The following is a 19,604-nucleotide window of genomic DNA, read 5'->3' as shown; positions in this document are numbered from 1 at the left end:
TCCCAGGAACGTATTTCCATGGAGATGCACACCCACATTTTCTCTTTCACCAGGTTGTGGCCCAGGCGGCTCTGGGGTGGGAACATGTGAACGTGCAGCCACCCCAGCTCCTGTTTCTGTTGAAGGTCCTGCTGCTTCTCCAAGTCTATATTGGGAAGCAAAGGAAATTGGAGCAAAAATATCAGCCTGAGTTCCAAAACAACCAGAGAGGGTAAAACTGGTCTAAAGCTAACACTTTCAGAGATGGTACAGCTGTTACTTTTGTGCTTCGATATCAACGCCTCTTGGTGGCTTTTAGGGGATATTTTGAGACAATATCCTACACTCAGGGGGTCCCAAACTGGCCCGTGGAGAAGTGCAAGTCTGAAACCCCCATATAAATGCCCTGCTGCTAGTGCCTGAAGCCAAAATGCTTTTAGAGTGGGTTTAATTTAACGGGGAGGAGTGTGTGACTGGTGACCCAAGAGAAATACTGAAGGCTGAGGGTGGTCCTTGGTCCAACACATTTGGATAATATTCGAGACAATCTTGGTTTTCCTGTTTGTTGCCATGTCCCTCATGAGATTAGCAGAACACTGTCCTAAAGGTCCATATTTTGGGATTGAGAGGCAGCCTGTCATGGGACTAATAACACGGAGAAAGAGGGGAAGCTCACATTGTACAGCTCAGGGAAGTGGAGGGGGGAAAAGAGCTACTTGCCCGGGGTAAAATGAGCAGCTGTTGTCTCAGGTTGAACTCAGCAGTGGGAGCCCAGACTCCCACAGTTCCTCACATTTCTGGCAATGTTTTACCTCCCAAGAACTGCCAAAACCAAGCTGAGTCTGGGACGCGAGGGATGTGTACAAAACTAGTTAGCGTAACACTATCCTCCATACTCTGAGGTAAAGCTTAAACAAAGGCAGAAATAACCACGCATTTTCCCCAAAGTACTGAAATTTCTTGCTGTTAATGACGACAAGCAGAGGCTTATCTGGCCATCCTGCATGTGGGAGCATTTTCGTTGTGCAAACACTTGCAGCTGCACTTTTCATGCAGAGGCAACTTTTGCAGCTAAATAAAATTGTTAAAGTGAGTTAATCAGCTTAGTACAATGGTTCCCAGTATTTTCCATAAAACAATTTGCCTCCCACGTAGTCTGCGTCTCCGTCCCATTCCCCAGCACGGGGAAGAGCCGAAGCAGCCCTCGGGCTGAGCATCGGGCGCTCAGCACCCTCCGCGCCAGTGCAGAGTGTTCAAGCTGAGACTTATGATGTGCCCTGGAGTGCTTCATTTCTCTGCAGTAAAACTCCCCAGTGAAGGGAAAGCATTTTTCCTAATCAGCCTACAGCTTTGGGTGGGGGCTGGAGGTGACCACGCTCACGCTCTCAGCCTGCCCTCTGCAACGGGCGACTGAAGCTCTCAAGGCTTTGGCCAGCTGGCTAGAAAGTATTGCCTCATTTCAGCTTGTAAGTGGGCTCAGAACATGTATTTTTAACCCCTCATTCCAAGGCTCTTCTCCACCTCGCCTTAATATCTTGATGGCACCCAGTAAACACCAGATGAAAGCCTGGATATTGCAGATTCTCTGAAGCACAAGCCTCACCCTGACCCTAAAGGGTGCCACCTTTTTTTGTTCTTACTCTCAGTAATTGCTGCGATTTGTTGCTGTATAGCACTGGAATTGGTCTCTCGATAAGCGTAGTGGTTTTGGTGAGGAGTTGGGCCCAGTCCCTGTTGTCCCCCCAGGCTGTCCCTCTGCAGCCGCAGCAGTGGACGTGTCCCAGTTCCCCAGCTGACAGCCTGACATATTGTCTTAAATGAGTCTGGAATTACTCATAGCTACATAGTAGTAGGGCTTTACCTCAAAGAGTTAGAAAAAGAAGAGCTAAATTCAGTCCCAGTTGAAATGTAAAGTAATGATAATTAACACAGTTAACTCTTTGCCTCCCATTCAAGCCTTACATGTAGAAAAACTGGACTGAAAGAGATCTTTGGTAGACAACTTGGTCCATCCTCCTGTCTTGCCACAGCATCAGGATTGCTGATGGATGCTTGTTGAAGCTGTTCTCCATCTCTTCAAGCAGTCACTACTGCTTCAGCATCCCTGTTCCTAGGGAGCTCTTCCTAATGTCCACTGTGCACCCTTCTTGCTGCCATTTCTGCCCATCACTCCAATGCAGACACCAGGAGGTTAATCCCCAAGTTGCCCTAGAACACACCTGTAGCAATTTGTCTTACACCTACTCCCGAGGCCAGTGCCTTGGTGCTGTTTAAAGCAAAACTGCTTCACTTGAAAGTGTGTTTCTCATGTGCAGTAATTCAGCGTATTTCCCATGTGATGTTAATGACAGTAGAAGGCAAGAAATCACATCAGGTGCAGAAAAGCAAGGAAAAGGCAATGGCAAGGCAGTGACATGAATGAGACAAAGGAATGCACAGAAGAGGAACTCAGACAAGCCGAGTCCAGGCTGATACGACACCTCACCCGTGAAAGCGTCACGCCACAAGCTGCAGCTCTGACGGATCAGTGCCTGGGTGCAGAGAGAGCTGAACGTCAGGTACGCATGAGCTATAGATGGCAACTTCTTGTCTCCCAAATAAAGGGTGTTTATTGTGTACCAAGATTCCTGATCTGTTCAAATCAATCCCTCTTGCAACAGTCTTCTTGGAAGACTTGGAGTTTCTCCATTGAGTTTTGAGGTTTAAGAGGGACAGGTAAATGTAGTTCCCATTTCACAGAGAAGGAGGTGGGGCATGAGGAGCTGATGTGAGGGAACTTGATCTTTCACAAACAACAGGTCAACAGTGGGACTGGAAACATCGCTTGTGTTTTCTGGGGTTGTACTTCCTTCACTGGACTTCATTATCAACTAAGGCTCTTTGCTCACACGACAAGGCTTTGCTCAGATGAGTACAGACCTGCGCAATTAATAAAGTCCCAGTTCAGGAATCCGGCTTTTGGACATGTCATTGGAAACCAAAGGTTCAAGCAGCACAGCCTGGGCCTGTGAGTCATGATAGCTGCTCAGGGTAAGGCAAACTCTGACAGACCTGCAGGATGTACATGGATATAACACAAGGTCAAGCAGTTTGCCTCCAGGACTAAGGAGGCAAGTAACCGGAAGGAATCACAGAATGTCCCGAGTTGGAAGGGACCCACAAGGATCACTGAGTCCAACTCCTGTCCCTGCACAGGACAACCCCACAGTTCACACCGTGTGTCTGAGGGTGTTGTTCAGTCTCTTCTTGAACACTGTCAGGCTTGGGGCTGTGACACCTCCCTGGGGAGCCTGTTCCAGTGTCCAGCACCCGCTGGGTGAAGAACCTTTTCCTAATGTCCAACCTGAACCTCCCCTGGCACATCTTCCTGCCATTCCCTCAGGTTCTGTTGTTGGTCACTGAAGAGAAGAGTTTGGCACGTATCCCTCCTCCTCCCCTTGTGAGGAAGCTGTAAACCACAATGACATCTTCTCTTAGTCTCCTCCAGGCTGAACAAACCAAGTGACTTCAGCCTCTCCTCAGACGGCTTCCTCTCCAAACCCTTCACCAACTTCACAGCCCTCCTCTGGACACTCTCCAGTCGCTTTATATCTTTTTCATCCTGTGTCACCCAGCCCTGCACACAGTGCTCCAGGTGAGGCCGCACCAGTGCAGAGCAGAGCGAGACAATCACCTCCCTGCCCTGCTGGCCATGCTGTGCTGGATGCACCCAGGACACGGTTGCCCTCTTGGCTGCCAGGGACACTGTTGGCTCATGTTCAACTTGCTGTTGACCAGAACCCCCAGATCTCTCTCCATGGGGCTGCTCTCCAGCATCTCGTCCCCCAGTCTGTATGTACAGCCAGAGTTACCATGTCCCAGGTGCAACATCTGGCACTTTCTCTTGTTGAACTTAATGAACTTCATGAATTTCAAAACAACCAAAAAACCACATTGCACAACCAGTTGTTCCACCAGTGACTTCTGAGTAAAAAAACTGCAACCCCACCTGTGAGATTTATAACACAAAACCCATACACACAAACACAGAAACTCCATCTTCCACATCAGTGGCTATTTTCTCTGTTCCCAAGGAGGAGTCATTATCATGGTAACTGCCCTTTCCTTATATAGCAGACCTGATTTAGGTGGCATATTGTTTATACTGGAAATAATTTCGGTGTGCAGCACCCAGGGTAGTAATAATGTGGTGTCACTGGTGCCCTGTGGTGCCCTATGGAGACCCTGATGGTGAAAAGGACATGTGACATACAAACAGTTTTCTTCACTTGTATGATTACTCGAATTTCCTGCAGCTCCAGATGTAACATGCAGAGATTTGTACTAAACTGGAGCTTTCCTGCTAACATACTCTTCTCACTAACAAAGTTTATAGAGTAGAAAGCTTTTTAAAGATATAAACAAAATTTAGTAAATTGCAGCCCAGTCACAAGAGGCTACAATAAAAAACATGATTTATGATTTTTTTAGATGACAATTTATCTTGACTTTGTCAGTTATACTGCACACTATATAATTTAATTCTATTATTTTGTATTAAGCCCAGTATTTTGTGTTTGAGCAAAACATGTCATCAGTCTCTACCCCACAAATACAAGAACATTCAGAACTATGGCTGAAAAAAACACATATATGGGAGAGCGTAATATCATGCTGGAATTTCAGCATTATTTTTTCCTAAAAACTACATTATCTTCTGACTTTTAAATTATTCTCATGCCTTAAATGCTGAGGATAAATGGGGGGTGAGATGGGAGTAAAACGCCATGCACCATAAAGTCTAGTACCTGCTCCTTTTGTGGTTTGGTCACTTGTAAGATGATTGACTGTTCACAAGGGCATCCCCAGGTCTTAAGAATTAAAGGCAATGAAAACAGAATATTCCCTTGTAATGTGCAGCATCTGCTTGCAGTCACATTGCTCTAAACCCTGGGTAAATTGAGCCAAGTCAGCACCATTGGTCTGGATTTACACCTAAATGCTGCTGAGCCCTTTGCTCAGTTACCACCTTCTGCTATGTCTGTGAATACGTTGCATTTACATAGGACCTGTATAGCAAACCACTGCACAGATCAGATGTGCCGCAGCCAGCGAGGAAGGAGACGTGCGGGCTGGTGAAAAGCTTTGCCCACCTTCAGGTGCTGTAAATCCCCGGAATGAGACCGGTCAGTGCCAGGTGGGAGGTGTTACTGGCTGTGCCGGTTTTGTTGGGATTCGTTTTCTTCATAGTAGTTAGAATCTTTTCAGTAGCTAGCACAGTCTTTTGTTTTGGATTTAGCGTGAGAATGTGGTAACACACTGAACTTCCCTGGGACAGAGTTTTAAGTTTTTCTTTCCAGTAGCAAGGCTGTGTTTTCCAGTTGGTACAAAAAGAATGTGAGGACTTGCTGATGTTTTGGCTCTTGCCAAGGAGACCAAGGACTTTCTCAACCTCCCAGCTGCAGCTGCACAGAGAAGCTGGGAGGGAGCACAATAGGACAACACCCAGACTGGCATCCAGGATGGACAATGAGATATGCCCCACCATTCGCATCATGCTCTGTATATAGCTGGAGCCAGCTTTTCTGGCTCATTAGTTTTTAGTTCTTGGCCTTCTGCCGTTTTGGCCTTTTGCCTTTTTGCTCTCCTTTTGGGATCGGCTGTTCGGGACTGGTGTGCTCTCTTTTCCAGGGCTGGCTGTTCATTGCGATTGTGTTTGAGTACAAACTGCTGTCCGGGTCTCTGCTCATCTGGGATCTGCTGTACAGGACTGATGTTCATGAGCAATTGCCTCGTGCATCACTTATTCTATATATATATATAAAATATAGTTTATTATTATATTGTTATATATATTTTTTTCTGTCTTATTTAAGTGTTCTTATCTCAACCCATGAGTTTCTCCCTCCCCTTTTGTTTTTCTCTTCCATCCCCCTTCGGAGTGAGCAAGTGGCTGTTTGAGCAAGTGCTTGGTTGCCAGCTGGGTTTAAACCATGACACTGGCAAAAACCTCTGGTTTGTTTGTTTGTTTCTCTTTTTTATCTCATATTCATGCAATGGATCGAGCCCTGACCTTGTTTAAATCAAACTAAATACTTTTGCTGTATAATAAAAATTCCAAGTTTTTAATACATTGCCATGCACAAATGAAGTCAAACAATGCAGAGTACAAAATTGTCAAATATACAAAATGATAAAGCAGATATCCAAAGCTTCCAGAGATCATGCCCAAAGATACCAAAAACTTGATATTGATTTTAATTCTGTTGTTTAAAATAATTCCTCCCTCCCACCTGGCTTGTATTCTTCGTTGAGTTTTGAAAATAGAAGGAATTAAAGAGTAAATATAAAAATTGTAGGGTTGAATTAACAGTGATGGCCACTTTGTATACTAAAAATCAGATTGTGTGACAATTTCTATTTTGGGACAAAAGCACTGCTGTACAGATGAACACCTTGGATGCCTGGGGAAATGCAGTGTACAGCAAACAGAAAGGCACACTTTTGTCCTGTGCCACCTCATTTGGCTCTGTCTTTAAAAACTTCAGCCACAGATGGCCTGGGAATAACAGTGTGTTGCTTTTTAACCATTAGAGTGCTGGCATTTTCCCAGATTTTCAACCAAGTTAACATTAAAAGGAGATCACTGATGTAGAGTACCCTGACTCCAAAGGCAGCTGGACCAGACACAACTTGCCGCGTTACAAGAGACTGTTTAGACCACAGAGCATGGCTGTGAGCTTGCACTCAGCCTTTCTGCATCCAGATCTCTTGCATCGGGTTACCAGGTTTCCCAGGACCTTGTTCCAGGCTCCCTCTCACTCCCAGCAGCTCGTGTCCATCATCAGCCGCTGGTGCCAATGTGCAAGCGCCGCCCAGCATCTAATTCTGTCCATGGGCTGCTGATTTGGGGACAACCTTTGGAGACAACTCAGGTGTGGCTATGCTTCCAGTGGTCACTTTTCTGCTCTCCTCAAGGTCAGGTTCAATCAGCCTTAAATTCAACTCTCCAAAATAAAGGAGCCGAAAGTGAGAGCCCCCTTTGCTGGTTTACACTGCGCAGTCAGGCAGGCATTACTCACACCTTACCCAGCTTGTGAAAAAGAAATAAGAATTGTGAGGCAGGTCCAGATAGCTACAGTCCCTACAAGAAACTGAATGCAAAGCCCAGCACATCCCAAAGCACGTCCCCGCCACCCTCAGATTCTGTAGTAACAGTGAGAAATCTAAAAACATTCCTCTTAGGCTTGCCAAGTATCCCAGCAGCTTAAAGCAAAGCAAAAGAATCTTCTCTTCAGAGCACGCAGCCTCTTTGGGGAAGTGCTGGTCATCCCATCGCCGGAGCACTGCCCCGTGCAGTTCGGCTGTATCGGGGGGGAGCCCAGCAGACAGCAGCAACCCCAGCTGACACCCTGAAACACAGGGTCCGATTCTGCAGTGGCTTCAATGGAGCACTCAGCACAGCACAGGACACGGGGCTTCACTTCGGGCTTAGCCCAGCACAGCCCAGGTCCTCCTCCCAGCCAGTGGCGCTGGAACCTGGGGGAGAAGGCTGAGCTCTGGTTCTCATGCAGAGATGCTCTGCAGAGCATCTGTGCTTTCTCTGTTGCCACTTCATCTGTTTTCTACCTTTCGTAGCAAAAAGCAGAGAAGAAGCCTCTTGTGTACAAAAGATGCAGATGAAGTGGTAAGAGGACATTTCTTTATCTGGACTGGTGTTGAGACCAGAGCCTGCCTCAGCAGGCAAAACCTCTATCTAGATGTAAAACCATGCTCTAAATAATAATAATAATTAAAAAAACAAAAGACAAAAACCAAAACCAAATAAACAAGTCCCCTAACCACCCGATGGGGTAGATTGTGGTTTGTTTTTCTCCTCTGCACAGCTTATTATTGCTTACATACAGTTTTGCTGCAATATCGATCTCCCTGCTTTAAAAAGCCCCTGTGTATCACTATTTAATTTGGTGACTTATGATATTAAATAGATGAATTCAAGGCAAGTGCTTAATAGAAGCAATGTGATTAGAGATGTAACAACAGCTACAGAGGATTTTTTTTTTCCTGAAAAAGTATTAGATATATTTGGAATTAAAATCAGAAAGGAGCTTTTCATCTCATTCTCAGACTAAGCCTGGCTCTGTTACAATAATACTGTCAATCCTCCTTCTATGGCAGCAGCAGACGTGACACAGTCATCTGCAGGTTCAGCTGCTTCTCCATCCAGGCTGACCCCAGCCGTGCCTGCACAGGACCGCTCTGCCCCAGAGCTGCAAGGTGTCTTGGCAGCATGAGGACACTTGTAAACCATCACACACTGAAGCCAGTGACTCCGCAGAATTTATTTTACAGGCGGCCAGCTTGTACCAATGTTCTTTAAACAATAAATCTAGACCAAACTCATTTTCTTAGGATTTCACACTGGATTAGAGCAAGAATCCCCAAAGATCTTTATCTTCTTAGTTGCGGCCGTAGCGAGCTCCCTTCTTGTTTCAGCTTCTTGATGTCAATTCAATACCAATTTGCAGTAAGTATTGCTTTTATGGTTTCTGTTGTCTGCGTGAACTGTTTACTCTTTAAACTGCACATCCCAGCTTGTGCTGTTCCCCACCGCCCGATGAAGCACAGCAGAAGGTGGCTCTGACGGTTCCCATTTATCTCACACCGATTGACAGTGGTTCTGTGAAACCCGTCTCAGACACCGGGTGCTCCCTTGCTTATTTCTAAGGTACGACATTCAAACCAGCCAATGGTAATAGGGCGCAATCTGGCAAAAACTCGCTGCTGGGAGCAGCTCTCATTGCTCTGGGTAGTCCCACTGAAGTAATTTCGCTCCTAGAGCTTTATTAACCGGTTCTGATGGGGCTCGTCATGACAGCAGGAACAGTCTGCTGCCTTTGAAGCAACAAACCCGTGTACCGCGTTCAGCTGCACAGCGATACAATATAATTCTCAATCAGCACACTGCAGCTTCTCTGCCAGTTGTTGAAGGCAGGAAAACCTGTTTCTTGCCAGCAAGATGCTGCCTCCTTAATTAAGAGGCAAAGCAACAGTTGTTACTCCTTGCTCAGACTACACTTCCACTTGGCCCCATCATCTGAGTGCCTCATTTTATCTCAGGCTGTTATTAATGGAAGACAACATACTTTCTCTATATGTCCAAGGATTTGTGTTGTCCTTTGTCTGGCTTTCTTCCTTTATTTACACACAGAAGGACCCTGCAACTGCAAGCAGACCTACTGATGCTCAGACCAAATGCTGGCAACCACAGCTCTGTTCATATAAGCTGTTTAAATTAAGACCATATTGTGTGAAAAAATAAAAGGATATAGGTTGCCTTGTGTTGTCCTGTAATATTGGAAACTTTACGATATTTTTAATTTAGAAGTTTACATCTGATGATCTAGTCTAATCCTTGCACAACACACACTGAATAACCTCATCCAGTAATTGCCGCACTGAGCCTGGATTTCAATTTGAGGTACAGCTTATTGACTTAGAAAAATACTCTGCATACATTTAAAGACTTTATGTGATGGAGGACATGCCAGGTAACTAAGTAAGTTGTCTCCACAAGTAATTATCCTCCCTGTTGAGCATTTGCACTTAATTTCTAGGCTGAAATCAGTTTCCAACCAGTAGAGCAGATCATTCCCTTTTCTTCTAAATAAAAGAGCTACCTGCCTTCAGACAGCACTTCCCTGCCCAAGTGGAAGACTGTGATTGCAGATGGAGATCGAGTCACCTCTTCAAATTGCCTCTGATAAATTAATAGCTTGAACTTCATTAGTCTGACACTATAATAAGACCTGTTTTCCTGCCCTTGAATGACACTGGGAGATATTGAAAATAATCTTTCCATGCTGTCAATACCCTTTTCGAAAGGCAGGCGGTAACCGAACAAACTGGAACAGCGTGGCTGCTGCCAGGTCCCACATCCCAGCTGGCAAGAGCATCTCTGGGGTGATGATGACCGCAGTATTTATCACACCTGCACAGCCCCTCTATTACTCCAGATGTACCCCCTGTCTCTCCAAGTGGGACTTGCTGCCATCTCTCCTGGATTTCTGACTTTACTGTCCTCCAGGTTACTCGCTTACTGCTGACCGGCTCCATATCATTACTTACAGCACCCCTTTTTTTGTCATCATTGGCTGTTGCCAACAATAATTTTCTCTTTCCTTGGGAAGAGTATCGAAAACAGAGCATACTTCGGGAGGAGCTGATTAGAAGTACTCTCGCTGATAATAAATTCATATTTACAGTTATTTTTTGTAATCCAGCCTGTAATCAGTTTTAATCCACTTAACACAGGCTATATTGATTTTGCATTGTGCTATTTTGTTCCTTATCAGAATCAAATGATCTATAGGATGCTAAGTATAGTATGTCAGCAGAATTTCTTTTATCAATAAGCCTTTGATATCACAAAAAATGATAGCGAGTTTATTTTGCATGATATATTTATATAAAACTCATTTGGAGGGTTTTTATCAAATTTTAATTGGTTTAATGATTGTGTCTTATCAGCCTTTCCATGATTTTGCCTAAGATTGACAGGAAGTTAATGAGCCTATAGTTTCCTGGATCAAATCACTAGTTCTTCTGAATTCTTGGGGTTTGGGGTGTCATTCAAAGCTTCTTTTATGCTTTCCAGTTCTGAGAAGTCCTAGGCAAGTTTTCATACCCTTTTGGATTCAGTTATCTGGTTCTGCAAATTTCAAAAAATATTTTGAGTAGCTGCTGTTTAATATCACCCATAATTGCTGATGGAGTAGGAGGAATTACATTTTAATGTGCAATGTGACCCCCTCCTTCTACTGCTTTCAAATACAAACCAGGATATTTGTTGGGTTTTGCATGTACTGTGAGCAATCCCTGCGCTGTGCCTGTCTAACATCACACTTAGCTTTGCTGTGACTGTATTTATTAGGATGTATGTAAAGCTTTTGGTCTAACCAGCCCTAACCCATTGGCCACTCACTTCCCATATATATTTTTTGGCTTCCTTCATCAAACATGTACTCTTCTTACTTGCTGATTTATCCCCACGAGCCTGCCTAATCACCCATACATGATGTTGGTCGGTTTTTTTGCACTCCAGATAGCACTCCTGAATTTTACTATAGGAGCTTACAGGTAATGCTTGTAGTACTTTCCCCTTCACCCATCAATTTGAATCATACCAGCAGACCTTTTCTTTTTAAACTAAAATCTTATTGACCATGGTCTATATATACCATGGTCAATTGCAGCACAGTCATGCAGCGGGGCCGTTCAAGGAGACTCTGACTGCAGAGATGTTAATTGTTAAAAGGGGACCAATATGAAAGGTGCGGGATTTTGCTTTGCTTGTCTGAGATAATTTTGACTAATCGAGATCTTGTAGTTTTCGGAAGGAGTTTAGTTTTAGTGATAACAAAAAACTGCCGCAGGCCTGGCTCCATGGCTGGCTTTAATCGGCACATCTCCAGAGACTTTGATGAAGTAGTGCCAATATAGGCCTGCCAGGGGTCTGACCTGGGGTGTCCCAAAAATTCAAGGCAAAACAAACCCAGAATTTTGTCATTTTTAATGGTGTGGCTTCCTCAACAATGCTGCAGCTGCTGCTGAGTGACAACACTTACCCTAAGGAACAAGGAGGGGTGACGCCACGGGTAGGGCATTGCCATGCAGTCGGGTGGGCAAAACCAAAGAGCTCACAGAGCTTTGCCAGCCTCCCCTCCTGGCAGGCTGCATTGCCCTTCACAAAATAAATGGTGGGTGTTCAGGCACAGAAAGCCACGCGGATGAAAAAGAACAAGGAACAGGGCAGTGGGAAGGATGCTTTCAGCTGGAGTGTGTTTTCTGGGGTGAGCAGTTCCTTCAGGTTTCTAGCGCAGGACTTCTCAGGGTTTGGAGCGCACGGGATGGCTGAGTCTCTGTCAGCGTTTCCTAGCGGGGACCGATGCTGCGACCATTCTCGACACAAAGGAGCCGGGCAAGCGTGGCGGGAGGAGAGGAGCCAGGAGCGGGGGAAGATGCAGGTGTCCTGATCACAATACTGGTTTGTTTCAGAGATAATAACTTGTGATCAGTGTAACGGCAGCACTGGTCTTTGCGAATTTACCTATCTCCACAGGGCTGATAATTGCTGTTTTATGAAAATAGCGTTCGTCTCCTACTCTTTTGCACTGAACTAATGGCCGAGTGTGTTTGAATTCACTTCCTTTGCCGGAATAGCTTATTTGCTCCCTTTCATGTTGACTTGGTCTTTGGCACTCTCAACATAAATGATTTATTGACTAGAGATAAAGCATTCTTTCCCCTGAACTGTTCCTGCGACCCAGGCAAAAGCGGATGTGTCGGCTATTAATAAGGTGTTCAGCATAAAAAATGCAATAGACTTGATTGTCTGCACTCAATAGCCTTTCCGAGAACACAGTACCTGCCCCCATTCATAATAACAAAAATCTCTCCCACATGTTTATTTATATTAAAAAGTTTTCAGAAGAATATGCTGGGATCCAGATAGTTGTTCAGGAGATGCAGAACAATTTCATAAATATCCCTGAGGAAGCATGGCCTACTTTGGGAGAATAACAGTGATTAAAAAACCCAAACACGATGAATGCACAAGCCAAAAACTACAGTTAATTCCTTATGGCTCCGGTGGACGGTTACACATGTGAGAAGGGTCACGGGGCTTGGGGGAACTATGCTTGGAGTTCTCCACATGCACAGGCTGGCTGTAGGATGGGGACCTACACCAGCTTTGAAGGAGGTTTCTCCCATAGGCCCCTACAGCAGACTTCTCACCAAGTCTGGCTGCACAAGGGTCTGGACTTGATTTTCACATTTCTCAGGGCCTATAACACTGCTTTTCTAGGTCACTGTAGCTAAAATCCTGGGCAGCTTTTAAAACAAACTGTTTTAACAGGAGAAGTGCACACATCTAAATTCATGCCCATATACTGGAAGATGTTCAAAACTAACATCACGGATACAAAAAATGCTTCTAGTGGCTCTCTGCCTAACTCAACTTCTTCTCGTACACCTTTTTAAGTTAACGCTCTCTGATAAACTCTTCTTTTATCATTCAGATTATTCTGGATTTCTTCACTGGGTAGTAAAATAAGAGAATTCCTACTGCAGAACTATAGCGTTCTCCTTCTTTTCAAAATAACTTATATCAAAGTGTTTTTTTAATAATTGCTGTACCAACATGAAATTGTCAGTTGCCAGAGCGCATTTTTAAAAACTGTAGCAGAAAGAGCTGCAAGATTTGCCGAAGCTTACAGTGGATCTGTGCGATGTGCACGGCCGGGTCTCTTTGTATCAGATTCCAACCTGCAGCCCTAGGAAAACCTCTAGAAAGTGCAAATGTTGCCATTGGCAAAGATTGTTACATCTTAAGGAGATTTTTTACACCAATTAATTTAAAATTAGGTACCAGGATTTTCAGAAAGAGAATGGAGAAGCTTACTGCTTTGTAATTCTCAGCAGTTCCATTTGACAACGCATGGAAAGACCTAAACCATTAGAAATCACTAGCAACTTCTGAAAATCTTGGTCATCAATAAAAATAATTTGCTTTTGGACTGAATACCATAGAAGTATCCAACATGCTGAATCTGAGATGGGTGGAGAGCTGAAACCTAAGATCACACCCATGTGAAAAACATTAAGCCCTAACAATATTTATGTGTTGGCTGTACAGGCACACTCAGTGGTTGATCTTCCATTCTCTAGCAATGAACTGCACAATTGTTTTTAAGAATTATAGCACAGGAGCTTCCTCTAAAAAGGTCCATTTGACTTGATGGAGCTGCGCCTTCTCTCCATCATGCATCTTCACACCAGTACAGCATCTCACCCACAGTTCGGCATATACACTAACAGCAACTCTGTAGTACCCCTCTATCAGACTGGAGAGAGTGATGGTCTTTAAATACACAAAAAGCTACCTTTGATATTAAAGAAAGAAGGAACAAGAAGGTAAGTCCTCTCAGTACGCTGATGGCATCAGTTCCTTATAAAGAGTGTGTCAAGAAGGTCCTGATGTGAGAGACACACATTAATTCCACTGAGTTCCCATGGAAGTACCACAGCCAGCTGTGACACAGCCAGGGATGAGGCCAGCTGTTCAGAGACTGAACAAAAACGCTCAGATTGAATGCAACAGTCTTGAGCCTGCTACAGTATATTGAAAGGCTTATTGGAACTGTTTGCTTATTCCCAGTTCCTACCAAAATACTGTTTTGGATAGAAAGTGGAAAAAGTTAATGAAGAAGTCTGCCCTCTCCAAAGGGAGTGTCTTGCTCCTTAGAAGTATAGTCTTACACTTTATCTTGTTCAGAGAGTTTGGTTTGGACTATGATTCCCCAATCCTGCCCAAAACATAAACGGAGGCTAGCATAAAGAACCTGAATTGTTCCAGTTTATTCTGGTTTTATCATAGACCAAACCCAGGGTCACACATATCTCTGAGAAAGCCTCTCTCCCTTGCCTCTCCCTTGCCGAGTTAAGAAAACACGTTGGCACACCAGAAATGAGAACATTGGATATTTGGCAGATGAGAGGAAGAGCAGACACAGTGTCCTACAGCTCATTCAACACACCCTGGTCTTGGCTACCTCTGTGACAACTGTTCTGTAAGTGTCAATAAAAGAAGTCACACCTCTGCCGTGTGCAAATCTATCTACACAATCTACCATGAACTGGTGAAGGGATGCGAGTGGTGGACTTTACTTTGGATGTGTCTCAGCACAAATACTGAAACGTATCCTCAGTATTTAAAAAAAGACCATTATATATATATGGACTGTGCTAGTTCTGTGTGGAAAGCACATATGAAGTGTTGATATTGTTTAACAGAATACCATTAGACTGCAAAACTAACATATACAAGACATTTACATTCCTATCAGGGTGTAATATTGTGAACATATCCACTGAGATTGGAGATTTGCTGTAAGTTTTTCCTAAAACATCATGCCATCTGCATACATAACAAAAAAATCCAGTAGTTGCCATGCTAAAACAGGACTTCTAGTGAAGAGCATAGACAGTCCCCGAAAGGGAACTCAAGAGTTATGCACAGTGATGAAAACTGGAAGAAATATTCCAGCTAAAGGTCTGTCAATGACCATTTTCAACAAATTAGCACTGGATATTATGCACCACATTTTCACTCCACAGCAAACCAGGTCTTCCCAGAATACATCATCTTGAGTAGGCTGATTTTACTTCAAGTTTGTCTTCAATCCTCCATGGTCACCTTCTGGCAGTGCCATTTATTATCGTTTTTTTTCATGAAGCAAAGTTCACTTTCATATCAAGTGGCAGGACAGCAGCTTTAGAGGCTGGAAATGTTTATGGAGAGCTCTCTGCTGGGGCTGTAAGAAACAGAACAGAAAAACAAAACCAGACAGTGAGTATAGAAAACAGCGGAGGAATTACCATTTATTTCACCTAAAATAAAAACGGTCAGATTTGAGCTGACTAAATGTGCTTCTGCTCTAAAGACAAACTACTCCTAGAATATATATTGTGTCCCTGGTACGTTTTTAATCAGCTTTACTCATCAACCAAAAAATCGAGTGCTTAATCAATTCCTCAGACAAATATAAAGCGCAGACCAGCAATCATTTGTACGGTTTAACAAATCCTACTTGGATTTTATTGCCTCATGTGAAAGCACTGCTTGCTTTTCCTCTCATCTGAGTCCCAGAGAGCAGGCTCTTTGGTTTGGTTGGGCTTGCATTAACTACTGAAGACGTGATAGCCAAATGCTGGAAGGGCTTCGCCAAATGCTTAAGTTGGAGCTGATATTCCCTCAACATTTCTGCTGGTCATTACTATGTAGGAGATCTGAAGACAGTTCACCCACTTCCTTTCTCGCTTCAGGCCCCATGAGATAATTAAGGGGTTGCAGAGAGTTTCTCTTTCCGGGCTAAAAGCAGTAAAAGCACACTCAGTTTCAGTGGCTGCTACTCCTTGCCTGAAAGCCCTTGCAAAGCTGTGAGCTATCACTGCATCACGGCAGAATATGCTGAGGTTTCTTGCCATTTTTCCTCCCCTCCACACCAACTCTTGTTTGAGATGCACAGCAAAAGGACAAGAGGTAATGAGCACAAGATGGAACAAAAGGGATTCCAGTTAGATACAAGAAAAAAGATTCTTCTTAGCGAGGGAGGTTACAGTTTGGAACAAGTTATCTGACCAGGTTGTGTGATCTCCACCTATGGAGATACATGCAACTCAACCAGGCAAGTCCCTGAACAATTTAACTTCGCCCTGCTTTGAGCGTGATTGCATGGAATGATCTTCAGAGGTCCCTCACAACGTTCATTATTTTAGGATTATACATTTTCTGATGGGAATTTGTGCTCCCTGCTCTGCCTTTCTGAACAGGAGACAGGTGTTCATGCAAGTTCTGCTCACACTGAAGTGCTTTCAGTTGTATATTCAGTATGTAGCCAGGAAAATGCATGTAAACCCATCATGGGCTTACGCCAGACTCTGGAGGGGGAGCTGCGCAGAGGCAAGTTCCTCGTGTTATTTCAACATGTTTGGACACAGCTTTGTTCCTCATGGAGCCCTCACCCATCACCAGATCTACAGACCAGCTCTCTGGCCAGGGCAGTGGTGGGACAGGACTCATTGGGGTGGGCTCTGCAACCTCTCCAGGTGATGTCCTGCTTCTTGCGTAAGTGTATCATCTCTCTGTACGTGTGGAAAGAGCTGGATAGCTGGGTTTTTTGGGGCCAGATTCCAAATCGTGAAGCTAATGGGATACTGATGCTGCCCAGGCAGTATTCACGTCAGCTCAAACTCAGGTTGGCAGTGGCTTTCTGCTTCTCACCCCTTCAAAATCACACCCGGCGGGCTCTTGGTGGGCTGACTGGCTCTGCCCAGCTGTCAGTTTGCCCATATTTGCCTCTCCTAACCCCAAACTCTTGTAGCAATGGATGTGAAGGTCTTATCAAGCAGGGAAAGGATGGGATGGAAGAATGCAGAATAAGATTAAAAAAACCCCAACACACCCCACCTTGAGCACTTTATCCCTCAGTGATTTTCCTATGAAACAATAAAAACCAGTCTCTTCAGCTATTTCCTTCCTTATGTGGGCACAGTCACCTGATTATGGTGTTACTTTTGATTTCCGTTTTCACAGCTGCCTTGCTTTTTTTTTCCAAGGTACTCTAGTTCCATGATCCCACCACCACCTACCATCATCTACTGCTTGGGATACCCATGTCAGCAGTGGCCTAAGAAAGATAAACATTTGGAGACCCAGCAACTCTTCTATTCCATGGAAGAACAGACAGGAAGGTTTTGACCCTTCACCTGGTCTAGATGGATAACTGACTGCATCACCCAGGGCAGAAAATAGAAAAGCAATGGTGCTGTTAAGCAGGTGTGAGGATATAGGGGATATCTGGGGGGGAGGTTTTAAACTTAGAGAGAGGCAAACTGGTACCTAATCTCAAAAGTGTTTGATTCCAGGTGAACTGGAGGATATCTCCTCTCTGTGTAGCATCAACAGAGATGGGGCTGTCTCACAAAGGACAAATAGGACTATTTTTGAGGTTAAATAGCTCATCTGCTGCAAAGAAGGTAAAATCTGAAAAGCTCTCCCACTCAATGGAAAATACCTTGCTTACCTACACAGTTGCAGGACTGAAATTAAATGGGTAAACTGATTAATTATATCAGGTCAGGGCTCAGGATTGCACTTGGGCTGAAATTCCCCAGTCATCCACACTGCCTGAGCTGTTAGCTTGTCCTTGTGCTTAAGTCTGAAATAAGCCAGCTAGTGCTTTGGACAGAAACACATGAACGAGGAGAAATGGGGACTCACCCCAACCTGAGGGAGCACAGACATTTCGAGCCACGCGTGACACCTGGCAGAGTCACAGAATCACAGAATGGCTGGGGTTGCAAGGCACCTCTGGAGATCATCCAGTCCAACCCACCTGCTAAAGCAGGTTCACCAGAGCAGATAACACAGGAAGGTGTCCAGGCGGGTTTGAATGTCCCCAGAGAAGGAGACTCCACAGCCCCTCTGGGCAGCCTGTTCCAGTGCTTGGGTACCCTCAAAGTAAAGAAGTTTCTCCTCATGTTCAGATGGAACCTCCTATGTTTCAGTCTGTGTCTATTGCCCCTCATCCAGTCATTCAGCACCGCTGGAAAGTGTCTGGATACAACCAGCAACACAGAGCAAGAGAATTAGTAGCAATTCTGTTACGCTCTGCATTTAGAGCAAGCAAACTGAGGATTTAGAGGTCATCTAGCCCATTTCTTCTCACTTTGTCTTCTGAGGACAGGGTTTTAGAAGCACTTATTCTTCCTCATTACCTATATATTTTCTGATGCCCAGCTGGAGACTCCTCTAAGGACACAGGCTTTCTAACAGTACAAACCCAGCACCTTCTCAAAGTGAGATCTTTTTGAAAGGTATCACAAACGAGCAGCCGCCTTTGAAAACCCTGCCTTAGACTGTGAGCTCTTGGAATGAAGACCGCCCTTTGCAGGGGGTTTGTACGCCTACCAACAGAACGGCGTACAGATCTAATCTCACATGACATTTTCAAGAAGCTGCTGTAGAAAGACAACAATAATTTCAAAGCCAGGGATGTATTTCATTTTTTGAGTACCTGTATTTTTTTTTCTAACTGGGAATGGGACATATTTTTCATTTGTTTAAAACATATGTTAATTCAGCTCAACCTGGTGGTATTACCTATTGGTCATGTTTTCATAATTGAGGTATTCTGATAAAGAAAACAAGTATCTATTGACCTTTGCTACATTTCTCCTCCTGGAACTAATTTTCTACTCTATTTCTAAGGTCAGGACATTTCAAACATGGGATTATCAAGAAAAATGCCCACTTCCATCATCCATATACCAACTCTTTCTTGGAGCCTGATGAAAAACTGCATGCCACTACATTTACTAGTATTTTTCTTGCATCAGAAAGGACACAGATATCTCACTTCATGCCACTCGAGACATTATAATATTCTGTATGTTATTGCAGACTTGTTGCATCTTGCTACTTACTGATTACAGATATTACTAGCCTTGAAGAATTTTGTACACTGACAAAAGGAAACGGCTGGCAGCCTATTTGTAGATTTACGCCTTTCTTTTACCCCCTTTTTTTATTGTACATTGAGTTATTATCACTGAGGTGTCAGAGCATGAGGTGTCTGTGTGAGGCTCATGGAAGCTGCTGGTCCCGGTCAGTCACCATGGTGGAAGGAGGATTTGCAGGGGCTGGGAAATGCTGCTGTGAGGCAGCTGGGGCAGGGACAGGAACTATTTGCCTCAGATCAGATGAGACTGAAATTGTACCAGAGTTTCGTTTCACTCTGTCACAAAACCATCCCATTACTGTTCTGGGTGGAGAACAGCACCAGTTCTTTTAACCTCTAGGTAAATGCAGCTATTGCTGCACATCCTTATTACCTAACAGGTCGCTGATAAGCAGAGTCAACAGTGCTGGAGATCCAAGGTCACCTCAAATATTTGCAGGCTGTAGCTGGCTGGAGCCAGCATGGAGAAGGTTTGGTCTGGCTTGCCTGATCTTCCCCTCATCACTAAGACCTGGTAGCTGATACAGTCTTGAAGGTTATTTAATGTTGTTTGTCAAATGC

General features: G+C 44.3%; 1 protein-coding gene across 1 annotated transcript in view; it reads right to left on the bottom strand.

The window, feature by feature from the left end:
• Window positions 1-15,304: 15,304 nt before the first annotated feature.
• Window positions 15,305-19,604, bottom strand: part of SAMD12 (sterile alpha motif domain containing 12) — a 146,534-nt gene continuing 142,234 nt past the window's right edge. Inside the window, exon 5 of the mRNA XM_080340498.1 lies at window positions 15,305-15,335. Coding sequence (XP_080196624.1) covers window positions 15,313-15,335 — 23 coding nt within the window. The 3' untranslated portion in view covers window positions 15,305-15,312. The remainder of the gene's footprint in view (window positions 15,336-19,604) is intronic.

Source organism: Nesoenas mayeri, assembly GCF_963082525.1.
Source record: "Nesoenas mayeri genome assembly, chromosome: 2".
NCBI lineage: Eukaryota > Metazoa > Chordata > Aves > Columbiformes > Columbidae > Nesoenas > Nesoenas mayeri.
This window is presented reverse-complemented; position numbering and strand designations above follow the sequence as displayed.